This window comes from Trichoplax adhaerens, genomic scaffold (assembly GCF_000150275.1).
Source record: "Trichoplax adhaerens TRIADscaffold_54 genomic scaffold, whole genome shotgun sequence".
In the NCBI taxonomy this organism is placed as follows: domain Eukaryota; kingdom Metazoa; phylum Placozoa; class Uniplacotomia; order Trichoplacea; family Trichoplacidae; genus Trichoplax; species Trichoplax adhaerens.
In genome coordinates, this window is record NW_002060994.1 from 32,018 (window position 1) to 45,087 (window position 13,070).

Genomic DNA, 13,070 nt, shown 5'->3' on the forward strand with positions numbered 1-13,070 from the left:
GAAACGTATAAACGCATAGTAACACAGCACAGTAATATCTTAAGATTGTTAACGCGAATAGTCTTATGCCTAGCATATGCACGTGCAATGCATGAATTTGTGTCAATCCTTACATTGTAGTGTTTTTTTGACTTAAAATGCGGAATATGTTTCATGCTCATTTAAGTTATGTTGTGCGGTGTTTTAGTAAGTTAGTAGTAAATGCACGCAAGATTAAGTTACGCTGTGATCCCACGATGTACGTATACGTGCTGAAACGAAGTTAATGTTGCTATTATACACTACGGTATTTGTTCAAGCATTTTTGTTACTATTTTGCAATATACTGGGTAACTACTTCAAGTACTCAGAAAAGAGGGGCTGCACATGGTCGTAAGCTGCCGAAAGTGTGCAGGCCGACTCTTTCTTGTAACCATTTTACTATATCCTATGAATATAAAATAATCATTAATGTACACGACGTCTATGATCGAATCTCACTGTTATTTATTAAGTTAATAAATACTTAAAAATTAACATGGCAGACAGAATTATGGTGAGCAAAGATCCTTGATACTAGGTAACAGGCTATTAATAATCTTAACCCTATTGTAAAATTCATTATATAAAGTAAGAGAACATCTGATAGACTGGTGTAGTGATATTGCCGATGTGTAATGCGAATCTGCAAGAACAGAATAAATCTTCACAACGTTTGGCGTTCCATAAAAATTCGTTTATCATATATACAGTACTGTACTGTGCAGTACCTAGATACTGGCATCATAGTCATAGCTTGTAATATTATTATTGTAAGCCCTGGTCAAAGCGACATTATCAAGAACCTCTTCTCTAGGGGAATTGATTTCTTGAGAGATTTAATACGACACTGAAGGAGGTGTTTAAGAAGTTTGTAAACGAAAGACCTAGACAATTGCTATGTCTATCTGCAGTACTTACCTTTTCCGGTAAGAGAAATTCCCCATAAAACAACTGATGTGGCCTTTATTCGATATGCTGGATGGATGGAAGGTTCGAGGGCCTTTGGACTAACGGCACACAAAAATTAACGTTACTTGAGACGCTACGATCGCCCATCGGTTGTTGTAGTAGTAGAAAGAAGGGTTTGGAAAAAATCTAATTGAACCTATTAGATTATGGCTTATAGATGTAATTAGTATTAAAAAATTGTTATTGGTTGTGTTTTCATTGTAGAAAATAAAAGTAACCTTTGTAAGGTTTAGTACAGAAGATAATTTATAAGGTTTAGTATGGAAACAATTTATAAGGTTTCGTATGGAAAATAATTTATAAGGTTTACTATAGAATGTTTTCTATTAGGTTTAGTATAGAAATACTTTACAGCGCCGTACTTTATAAGGTTTAGTACGAAAAACAAATTATTAGATTTAGTATAGAAAATAGATTATAAGATTTAGGGAAATAGTATGGGCAGTAATTTATAATGTTTAAGGTTTATTATGGAAAGTATTTATAAGGTTTAGTATGGAAAATAGTTTATAATGCTTAGTATAGAATATATACCGCCGTACCACCCTATAATCGCTGCTGAATTTATATCTTGCAAACGTCGGTAGTGTGTCGGTAACACATCGGTCGCAGTAGTAGTAGAAACAAGGGTTTCTGTAAAATGCAATGAAACCTGTTAGATTATAGCTTATAGATGTGATTATTATAAAAGAAGTTTTAATTACTTGTGTTTTAATAGTTGAAATTAATAATAATGTTTGTAATGTTTAGTATGAAAAATAATTTATAAGATTTAGTATAGGAGGTAATTTATAAGGTTTAGTATAGAAAATAATTTATAAGGTTTAGTATGGAAAATAGTTTACAAGGCTTAGTGCAGAATATATAATTTATAAGGTTTAGTACGGTGTACTGTACTGTACACTGTACAGTACGGTATAGCAAAAAAGATATATAACGTTTAGTATAGAAAATAATGTTATATGGCTTAGTATGGAAAATAATTGATAAGGTTTAGTATTGAAAATAATTGATAAGGTTTAGTATAGAAAATAATTGATAGTGTTTAGTATAGAATGTATTCTATAAGGTTTAGTATGGAAAATAATATATGGTTAGAGGTTTCAAATGGAAAATAATTTATAAGATTTAGTATGGAAAATGATTTATAAGGCTAAGTACAGAATGTATATTATAAGGTTTAGTATAGAAAATATTTTAAAAGGTTTGGTTTATATTAGTAGGGAAAATAATTTATTTAAAATGTTGGTGCCGAATGTATTTTATAAGGTTTAGTATAGAAAATAATATACGAGGTTTAATTTAATATAGAAAAGTTTTATAAGGTTTAGTATGGAAAATAATTTATAAGGTTTAGTATGAAGAATAATATATCCTCGAGGTTTCGTATCGAAAATAATTTATAGTCTTTAGTATGGAAAATAATCTATAAGGTTTAGTATGGAGAATAATATAAGATTTAGTATAAAATGTATTTTATAAGGTTTAGTATGAAAAATAATGGGTAAGGTTTAGCGTGAAGAATAAATTGTAAGGCTTAGTATAGAAAATAATTAATTTATATGGTTTAGTATAAGATGTATTTACAAGGTTTAGTACTGTATAGAAAATTAGAGAGATTAATCTGTATAAATTTTATTTTTTATTAAAGAAAATATTTTATAAGGCTTGGTATGGCAGATATCTATAAGGTTTAGTATGCAAAGTCATTTATAAGGTTTAGTACGCAAAATAATTTATAAGGTTTAGTATACAGCAGAATGTACAGTATATTATAAGGTTTAGTATTAAAAATAATTTCGTAAAGTGATTCTGATGCACCAATGTGAAACGATAGTTTCCGTCAGGATTAGACTGAAAATCAATTAATTCAACCTATAAATAATATGATATAAAGTAAAATCTATCGTAAAAATCGTATATGATTACAAAATAAATTGCAGGTACTTCATATGGCTAATAAAATGATATCTAATATCGGTCGCTAAAATTGTCTGTAATTGTCGATCTAATTGCTATATTGCGTCTTGAAATTGCCTTTTTAGCATTTCAAGCAAAGCCACAGGAAAATAGATATCATTTCCCTAGTAACATTAAGAAATAATTTTCATAAATCAGTTTGCATTACATTTCTATCGTGTGATATTTCATTATGGGCTTTCACCAAGGCATCATGTAATTCGTTGTTGCGAAGATATGTAAGGCTAGTAGCTCTCTTTATTAGACAAAACTCACCTGGTAGAGTTCTCAAGTCATACTTGCCAGTAATTTGTAGTCGATCTTTTCCTCTTTTATTCCTGAATTTAAGAGTTTCAACCTTTGCTAATTATCTGGCTATACCGATCATCAGTAAAATAGCCAGACGAAACCAAGTATTTCTTCGCTAGTACTTTGTTAAAGCTTACTCGAATTTGATACGAATATTTAGCAATCCCTTATGTTAATATCTTGTGATATTATACTGTAGGTATATTTAATTGCATTGATATTCATAACCTAAACAAACATCATATTTATATATCAATGGCTATATGCTATATATTTGTAATTATCATAATATTTTAGCATGAATTATTGAATTTGTTCACAAATACATTTAAATTTTTTGGTATATAGTATCATAGAAATATTTCTATAAGAAGCAATATGCAAATATAAATTGTAATTTCTATCGTAGTAACCGAAATATCCTCAATAAAACTTATCGTACAGGAACTATAATTGTATACAAACAAACAACGTATAGTAAAGGTGTATTATATAACTTTTTATAAATTATATAATAGACAAATTTCTGTTGCTAATAAAACATTTTATCGTAACGATTATCACGTATATAATACATTGTTCCAATTTATAGGTGGAAAATTAGTAAAATTGATCCAAATAGAATATTAAAAATCAGGAAATTTCATTTGACTAATATCAATTTGGTATCCTTAAGAGTTAAAATTTACGATAGAGCTATCCACAATAAGTCAATCGCAAGATTACTGTACACTATATCTATAAAAATTGTTATTTTAAAATAAAGATAATAGAAACATTATTAAAAGATAAATTAATTCTTTATAAACTTTCTTACATCTAATTTACTACAAATTAACGATACACATAATAATACCACGCGTAATAAAGCTCAGCTTTAGAAATAGCCACCACTTCTGGGTATCTTGTAACACAATCCATCACAGTCAAGATATTCTCCTTCCCATATCTGGTCCTCTGAATTTTTATTTTTAGCATCCTTTAATAATGTCTTAAATTTTTCTTCTTTTTTTCATTTTTCCGATGGTGCTTTGGTAATATCCAACATTTTTCAACCTGATTAATTCCAAGACTTTCCTCTACAGTTATCAATATTTCGCATACAAGCACTTCGTTTGGCATTATCGATTTGCAAAAGCTAAACGGAATTCCGTGACTCTGAAATTGATCAGGAAATCTGAGTTACTTAAAATTAGTTTAAAATAAATATCACTTCCAAGAAAATTTATTGAGTAGTCAAATTAACGGCAGCATATTTGGCACTCATTACATTACCCTGTTTAGCCGTGCATCAACTGCGCTTATGAGAAGAACTGTTATTGTAAATAGTAATCAGAAGTTTTCAACTGCTATGTACCACATAAGCATAGAAACATAATTTCAGTAATATTTCTGTATTCAAAAATTACAGTCTTAGCAAATGAATTATCTTGGAAGTCACGTTTCCTTAATAATAATTTTTTCACTTAGCTTAACAGTTTAACGTAAAGGTAATGGAATTCCGTTGGCATGAACTTCAAATCAAATTTAAATGTTTAAATTTGTGATTTTTATGCAATTTTTGATTCTGATTTGTAGCGATCAATCAGATAATGCTAGAGAGAACATAAGATTAAAGGATTCGCATTTTTAACTTTATCATAAGATGACATGATTTTGATTTAAAATCGCAGGACCCGATTTACTGGAATCTGGCAGAAATAAGTTACTGATAATAAGATCTATTGTTTACATGAGAATATGAAGACAGTTAGACCGGTCTTCAAATGAATAGCGTGCGATAAAATTTCAGATTAAGTTGATTTTAAAAAGCCTTACAACAAAGAATTTTTTAGTTCCTTTATATTTGTTGTAAACAGTAAACTTTTCATCCGTAAGATTTCATTTTCGAAAATTGATAATAAAATCTATTGTTTACATGAAAATATGAAGACAGTTAGATGCGTCTACAAATGAACAGCTTGCGATAAAATTACAGATTAAGTTGATTTAAAAAAGCTTTACAACAAAGAATTTTTTAGTTCGTTTATATTTGTTGTAAACAGTAAACTTTTCATCCGTATTATTGCATTTTCGAAAATTGTTACCTTTATATTTTACAATTTGGAAAAAGAAAGATCTGAATGCAAAGCACAAATTATGGCCTTCTCTAAAGCAAACTGGACATAACATAGAATTGCCGACAAACATAAGATTTCTGTGCCATCAGTAAAATGAGTTATGGTATCGTACCGTGAGAATGGGACCTGGAATATCACAAAAAGAGGAAACTGTGATGGAATAAGGAAGACTACAGCAAGAGACGACAGAATAATAATCAACGCCGTCAAAACAGACCCATTTATAAACAGTAAGGAAGTAGCCGGCATGGTAGCAGAGATGATTTCTCGTAGAAGCGATGCTTCTATGGTCAGGCGTCAATTAATTGGAAAAAAACTTAAAGCGAGGCATCAAGAGGTCAAGCCATTGCTAACGGAAGCCGCAATTTATAAAAGGGTCCGATGGTGTGAGGCTTGTAAAGATCTTGAAGAAGAATATTGGAAAAAAGTATTAATTAGCGATGAAAGTTGATTCCTACAATTTAGATTTATAGGCAAATACTAGAATTATGGTAAACAGTGGAGAAATATTAACTTTAAACCTTACCTTTAATGTTATGAATCAGCCTTCTGGAGAATCTAGCTTGAATATTATTTTAAAATTTATTTTTTAGGCCAGTATGTAAGGCGCCCGCGGTACCTCCGCTATTATCCTTATTATACCAGAAAATCGGTGCGCCATTCTCCATCCTTTATGGTATGGGGGTTCTTCTATGCCGCAGGAGTGGGATGTTTGTTCTTTCTCCCTAAGGGAATAAATATAAAGAAAAGGAATTATAAAGACCTTTTGGATATAGTTTTCCTCGAGGAAATGGGATAGCTAGACTGTGGCACTTTCATGTACGACGGTGCGCTAGTCCACAAGGCGAGCTTGGTGTCCCAATGGATTTCGGACAAAAGGGTTAAGGTATGCCCTAGACAGGCAACTCGCCTGACCTTAACCCGATTGAAAATTAATGGAAAATGCTGAAATGCAGAGTGGCCATGAGAAGGCCTAAATCTTGAATTCGGTTAAAGGCGATAAAACAAAGTGTTTGGAATTAACTTAGCATAGAGTACTGTAACACATTAGTAAGCAGTCTGCCAATAAAACCTCAACAAGTAATTTCACATAAAGGAATGCATACAAAATATTAATGAGATGCTTTAGTGGATAGTTTTATTTAACCTTTTTAAGGTTTTCTGATTTATGTAAAGTAACTTTATCTGTTGCTATCGCATATGGTTATTGCTAGCTTCATATATATTACTTTAAGGCTTCTTTTACAAGATCTATCTTGTATTTAAAGTCATGTGTAGTTTATGTTCTATCGTGAAGAATTAATGTTTTCAATGGCATATTAAAATTTTTTATATTTATTTAATGATTCTCATTCTGAAATAGCTTACATTTCATTTTCAGATATGTCATATTTCTTTTGTTACTATCTCCAATAATGAGCTTTTATATAAAGCCAGCGATTCTAANCAGTGTAAACCTCAAATAGCATCACGTCCTCACATAAACAAAATGTTATTCATTTTCTAAACTCATGTTCTGGAAAGCCATGTATTGTAGGATGTAATAGGCAAAACAGTTCTTTAATTATTACAGTATTCACAATTGACTTTTTAGGTGAACGAAATTGGAGCACAGTAAAGAGAGACTAATCAGTTTGCAGATTTTCTAGTTAATTTACAAATTGAATATATATCATTCTGTATATAGTGAGTTAAAATTTTAACCGAACACTCACTTTCATCTAATCTATACTATTATGCAGTGCTGTTATAAGTATCTTTTAAATGCAGCAAATAACAAGGTAGCTAGGCAACTGTACGACTATAGAATAATATCAATAAATACTGGTGGATATCAATTTAAAAGAACTTGAAGTCTTACCAATAACGTACAGCATATAGAGAACAGCTGATAACTCAAGCATGCCATAAATATTGCAATAATAATAAGTATGCTGTATCACGTAACTGAATTACGTTAATACACAGTATTCCTTGTAACAGCTTCTTATAATAACAACAAGCATATAGAAACTTAATTTTGCGTATTATTCGAATGTAAGTAAAATTTGAGCTCAAAAATTGTGTTATTAACAGTAAATTAAAATACTTAGAGCTCATAGCTTGTAAAACAGGTTGAGAATGTAGAACTGTAGACATTTGATATACTACGTACTGTTGGAATAATTATTTAAAATTAATCATTACAACGCTCTTTAACTTTGCATAAACTAAATATTACATTTACCGAATTAGATTTGAGAATCTAATATCTCTAATAATAAAATGTTACAGACAGTAAATCGTCAGTATGTCTAAAATGGTATTGTGACGAGTGATTAATCAACAGCAGATGCTATAGCGATGATTAAGGTTAACTACAGCACTATGTGGTCTTGAATGAACATCGGCAAAATGATAAAAAATGAAGAAAAATTTAAAACGTTATTTGAGGATGCTAAAGATAAAAATTCAGAGGGCCAAATATGGAAAGGAATATATCTTGACTGTGATGGATTATGTTTCAAGATACCCAAAAGTGGTGGCTATTTCTAAAGCTGGTGCTGAACATGTAGCTAAGTAATTAAAATTTAATTTTTATAAAGGACGATGACATCTAAAGAAATATCATCAGATTAAGGAACAGAATTTGAAAACAAAGCCATTAAAGAACTCTGCAAAATATTAAACACTAGAATATTTTGTTTATCTTCACAGCACCCAAAAGATAATGGACTTACTGAACGTTTCAATAGAATTTTAAAGTAAACATTCAGAAATTTGTCTTGAGAAACTCAAGCAGCAGGATTAGCAGCTCCCGTGTTTATTATTTGCTTTTAGAGAATTTTTACATAAAACTATAGGCCTTACTTCATTTGATTTATTACATAAATGGAAGATACGAGGGCCTTTAAATATTCTCAAGGAACAGTAGAGTGATGATAAAGAGAATCCCGCTGGAATTGAAGCATCTGAATTAGCAGGTAAAAGATGAGATTATGTAGAATAATTGAAAAAAGCTGTGTGCACTCCCGGAGGCCAAGCTAAGAAATATAAAGAATATTTTGATCGCAAGACGCAGCAGAGGTAGCTGAAAGTGGAAAATATAGTATTATTCTTTTCTTCAATAAGAAAATAGAAATTGAATTTATAGTATGAAGAATGTCATGAATTATTCGGAAAATTTTTATGGACCTTATATAGAATCAAAACGAAATATATAACGTTAAAGTCCACTCGTATAGTATGTACAAATTCAGTGGAGCAGCATAAAGGTATTGAAGATCGTAGAAATTTACGTGTAACAGCCAAAAAAATGAACCGAATGAAGTATATTATTTACATAAATTAAGATCAGGACCTAGTAAACTTGCAAAGAAACGAAATAGGTGAATATATCAAACTATAAGGCGATTCTCAGATGAACTTACAACGTAGCTAGAAATAGCTGACCCAGTAAAGCATGAAATAAGAATAAATCAGCAGACACAAATTAAACAGGGTAGTATTCAATTTCCTTTGCAAAAGTAAATTTTTGCAAGAGGCGATTAGGAAGATGGAGAATCAGAATTATAAGAAGAGCTCATAGTCACCATCCTCAGTAATACTCGTTAATAAACTAAATGGTTTCTATTGATCTTGCATTGATTTACGCATAATTAATGTTAAATCTGAGATGGATACATATCCCTACCTCGAATTGACGAAACTTTGGTAACCTGGATAAGACAAGAATATGTAGCTATGGTGGATCTGGCAAAAGGATATCGACAAATGCCCTTATAACAAGATAGTAAAATCATACAACAATTAGTACGCCAAGTGTCTACATGATTTTAATGGCATGCCTTTCGGACTAGTTACTGCTCCAGTTGCTTTATGGGGTTACATTATCGCATCGAATAACACTGCCAGAATTAGTAAAAGAGCAATTTTTTAATAAAGCGTAAATCTCTCCAACTGTAAAACTAATTGTTCACCTTCATATCACTGTACTAGATTCCTCTATAATATATACGTAAAATTTATCGATATATTATCGAATAATACTCAGGTATTGAGATTACTCGAAGATGAAACTGACATCAACTAAGTAACAACCAAAGAATTTAATACTGAATAATTACGATTTCAGAATGATCTGTACGCAACTATACACACTATTTTGTAATCTTTGACTTTCTGCTTGTATAATCTGTAGATTACCGATTATTTCCCCTACGAACATATTTACGTAATTTATTGCAAATTTTGGGAACTTGATGATAGTCATGACATGCTAATTACTAAGGAAGATCTGTATAGGTATAACAATCAAAGTTATTATCAAATTTAGGGTGGTTTGATCCTCTTAAGAACATTTATTGTGTGACATTTTTGTTAATTATCATTTTACCATAGCTCTTTCAAGAAAGATTATAGATAAAATATTCTCTGGTGCCGTCACAACAATGAAATCCGAAACACTGACTTTTGAAGAATTTGTTTGGTTTTTATTATCGAAGGGGGATAAGAAACATCCAAAGAGGTAGATTTCCTATTGGAATTAACCAGATCTACTACAGAACTTACTCTGAAGATGATATTTGTATGTAATATCATTATGCTATATTTCGTCTTGTAAACTAGCATTGAGTATTGGTTCCGATGTATGGATCTTGATGGTGACAAATATTTGTCTACATATGAATTGGAATATTCTTACAGCGAGCAGTACTGCAGAATGGAATCTCTTGATGTGGAGGCCGTTAAATTTGAAGATTTGCTATGTCAGGTTGACCAATGATTATGCAGTTGCCGCATACAGCATAACCTTAGTCAGGGGTTCTCAGTTGTTCCTGCCTTGGTTTTGGACAGTTGCAATTGCCAATTATACAGTATAATTATTAGATAGTTTACGCTATAGCAATAAAGTTTATTTATATATTCATATTAATTTGATGCAGATGATAGACTTAGTGAAGCCCAAAATAGAAAATATTATCACTGTCCAAGATATCAGGGCTTGCGTCCTGGGTCACGTTTTCTTCAACGCCTTTTTAAATTTCAGCAAATTTATTGAATATGAGCAACGTGTTCCATTAGCAGATAAAGTACAGTAACAGATCATAATGTTGTTATAGTTACAGTGTCTTTGCAATTGTAATGTAATTGCTTGTAACTCCTAATAATTACGACATTGACGATAAATTTTCAGATATGACCTTTTGGGAACGTTATGCTATGAATGAATATGAATTACTCGTAGCCTAAGAGGGAACAGTGGAGGACTAGTACTCTTTGTGAATCTGGAGAATTCTTTTTAGAATTTAAATCCTTTATTGTTACGTTAGTAATTGATTTAGTCTTAGTTCACTAGTTTTAGATTAAATTTAACTATTGCTCTATCATCAGGTATGAAGAAACTGATACATTCGAAGGACAAGGGGCAGTTTAATGACTTCTACTTATTGTTGTGAACTTGTAATATTCTTTAAAACAAATTTTCTAAGTGACTGTGTGATTAAAATGTAATGAAATGCAATGTGTAGAGATCAAGCTACGAAACTTAAACAAACTTTCATTCTACTTTCGTTGCACTCCGGTCGACTTAACGCTAATACTTTGACACCAAATAAAATTTGGGGAAATAACCGAACAACAATTTATTTCAAAACAAAAATGGAGAGAAGTATAAACCGAACAACCTTACAAATACTTAGCTTTAAGTATTATTAAAATAAATGACAGACTTAAAAACTGTCAACGACCAAACAACCTTTCAAAAAGAAGAACGTTTTAACTTACGACAATTCGACCCCGAAGGCCTTTTAAATTCAACAAGCTCTTCAAATAAAATCTTCTTCTACTCTCCCTCTAAATTTTCTAATTGCACTATCATTTATAGGCTTCGTAGAGCCGTCAAAGGTATTTAAAACTAAATATTTGCTAACCAATCGCTCTTAAGATCCGTTTTACAAAACTACTTTGCACCATTTAAGAAAACAAAAATCATTCAAAGTTCAGACACAATTTACCCTACGATTCCCTTACAAAACACTATAAAAGTAACAAGCTAACTATAAAAATACATCAAACTTCATTTCTAACATAATTTCTATCATTAATACACTACAAAAAGCTAAAAATCAACCTTTAATCATCAAGATTTAGTCATAAAAACAACATTCTAACTACCTAACAATCAACACAACCTCTGCCAATTTCCATCTTATTTTCTATTTTTCTCACTAAATCTCCTAATGTGACTTCAAGTCACGTCATAAAATTCCAAAGTTTCAAATTGATAACAAAAAGTCCAAATCTCAAAAATCAACTCTTACGATATTTTTCATGAACAAAAATCCAAAAATTAAAACAGAAAAATTATAATTCAGACATAAATTAAAAATAAACCCGACCGGTTCCAAAACAGGAAAATTATATCGGACACAAATCCGGAAAAATTCGCTTTTTATGAAGATCACAGTAATCGCTTATCAAAAAAATTTATATGACTACTACGACTACTTTTCTGACATTCGCCATTAGTATCGCTTAGTATTCGCGAGTATTGACAGTTGATGTTTTAGCGTCAGATTGTACTGTAACTGTACGAGTATAGACTACATTACAGTACTTTATCGTCATGTTATAAATCCCCTTTCTCTAAGGATAGGGTTTTGTTTACAATTGAATAGACGATGAAACGCCCTTTCTTTAGATTAGGCATTTGCTCTATAGGGCTACTTCTATAGTAATCTATAGAATACCTTGTAAAATAATGAAGAAGAAAAGATGGCGACATGATGATTTGGCAGGGTAAAACTTAAAGAAACTATCACTTTCTAGGTATTTTGTATAGTAAAATAATACTAATTACATACTAAAAACTACAAAGAACTCTACTTTTAGTCCTTTTACTACAAAAGGTAGTAAAATTACTAATAAGATTTTTTAAAATAAACTTGGTGAACTTTACTTAACTTCCAATAAGCATTGTAGCATATATCCTATTACATTCGCAGTCGTAAATAAGATTTCTGGTAATTTAAAATAATATATATTTCAGCTTATTTAGTATCTAGACAGTATGGCATAGCAAATACTGTTTACGTAAATTCTTTAAGCTGCATTTGTAATGCTAGTGACGCGTGTCTTTCTTACAATCTTACTTATGAAGCCCAACGTTGTAAAATTGCATTTTTGATAGCATTGATAGGGATATCCTGAAATATATTCAATTTTATATTGTGTATAATTTTGAGTGAACTATGATAGCGAAGATGTTAACTATTGGCTATAGTATTAATAAATTCTTTCGTGTCCAAAAAAGAGATTCTACTCGGAAATCTTTAATAAATAAATTAAAGCTAGTGTTAATGTCATACAAATGATTTTGCATTGTATTTATGTATGGATTAGGTACCTTCTGTTTCAACAGTGTAGAATTTGTATTATTTTTCATTCGAAATTTTAAATTTAACCTTTTGTCCAAACTTGTGATAATATAGCCACGAGAATAATAGAAAAGCTGAACACTTGCAACAATCGTAAAGGTAAAAAACATTCTATGCCGTGTTTTTCTATCTCGTGATCCCTATAAGACTGTACGTATCACTGATTTACAGCTGATTTATAAAGCATGCCCGCAAGGAAGCGAAAGTAAAATTCTCAACTATCTCACTTTGAGCGCCATAAATTTGTCGATTCTTATAAAGATACAGCTATGCT

At 30.7% G+C, this 13,070-nt stretch overlaps 3 protein-coding genes across 3 annotated transcripts; 2 read left to right on the top strand and 1 right to left on the bottom strand.

Annotated features, from left to right (window-relative positions):
* Positions 1-749: 749 nt before the first annotated feature.
* Positions 750-4,179, bottom strand: TRIADDRAFT_62457 (uncharacterized protein; the record flags this gene model as incomplete). Its single annotated transcript, XM_002118385.1, has 5 exons — positions 750-847; positions 940-1,028; positions 1,533-1,623; positions 3,226-3,287; positions 4,115-4,179. The coding sequence occupies 5 exons, from the start codon at positions 4,177-4,179 to the stop codon at positions 750-752; spliced, it is 405 nt and encodes a 134-aa protein (XP_002118421.1).
* Positions 4,180-5,478: 1,299 nt separating this feature from the next.
* TRIADDRAFT_62458 (uncharacterized protein) lies at positions 5,479-6,107 on the top strand (the record flags this gene model as incomplete). Its single annotated transcript, XM_002118382.1, has 2 exons — positions 5,479-5,762; positions 5,972-6,107. 2 exons carry the CDS (start codon positions 5,479-5,481, stop codon positions 6,105-6,107), a joined length of 420 nt encoding a protein of 139 aa, XP_002118418.1.
* Positions 6,108-9,558: 3,451 nt separating this feature from the next.
* On the top strand, positions 9,559-10,459 carry TRIADDRAFT_34165 (uncharacterized protein; the record flags this gene model as incomplete). The annotated part of the gene is made up of 4 exons (XM_002118383.1): positions 9,559-9,676; positions 9,759-9,885; positions 9,987-10,131; positions 10,304-10,459. Coding segments are annotated over 4 exons (546 nt in total), but the record flags the coding sequence as incomplete, so codon positions are not given.
* Between the last annotated feature and the right edge of the window lie 2,611 nt (positions 10,460-13,070).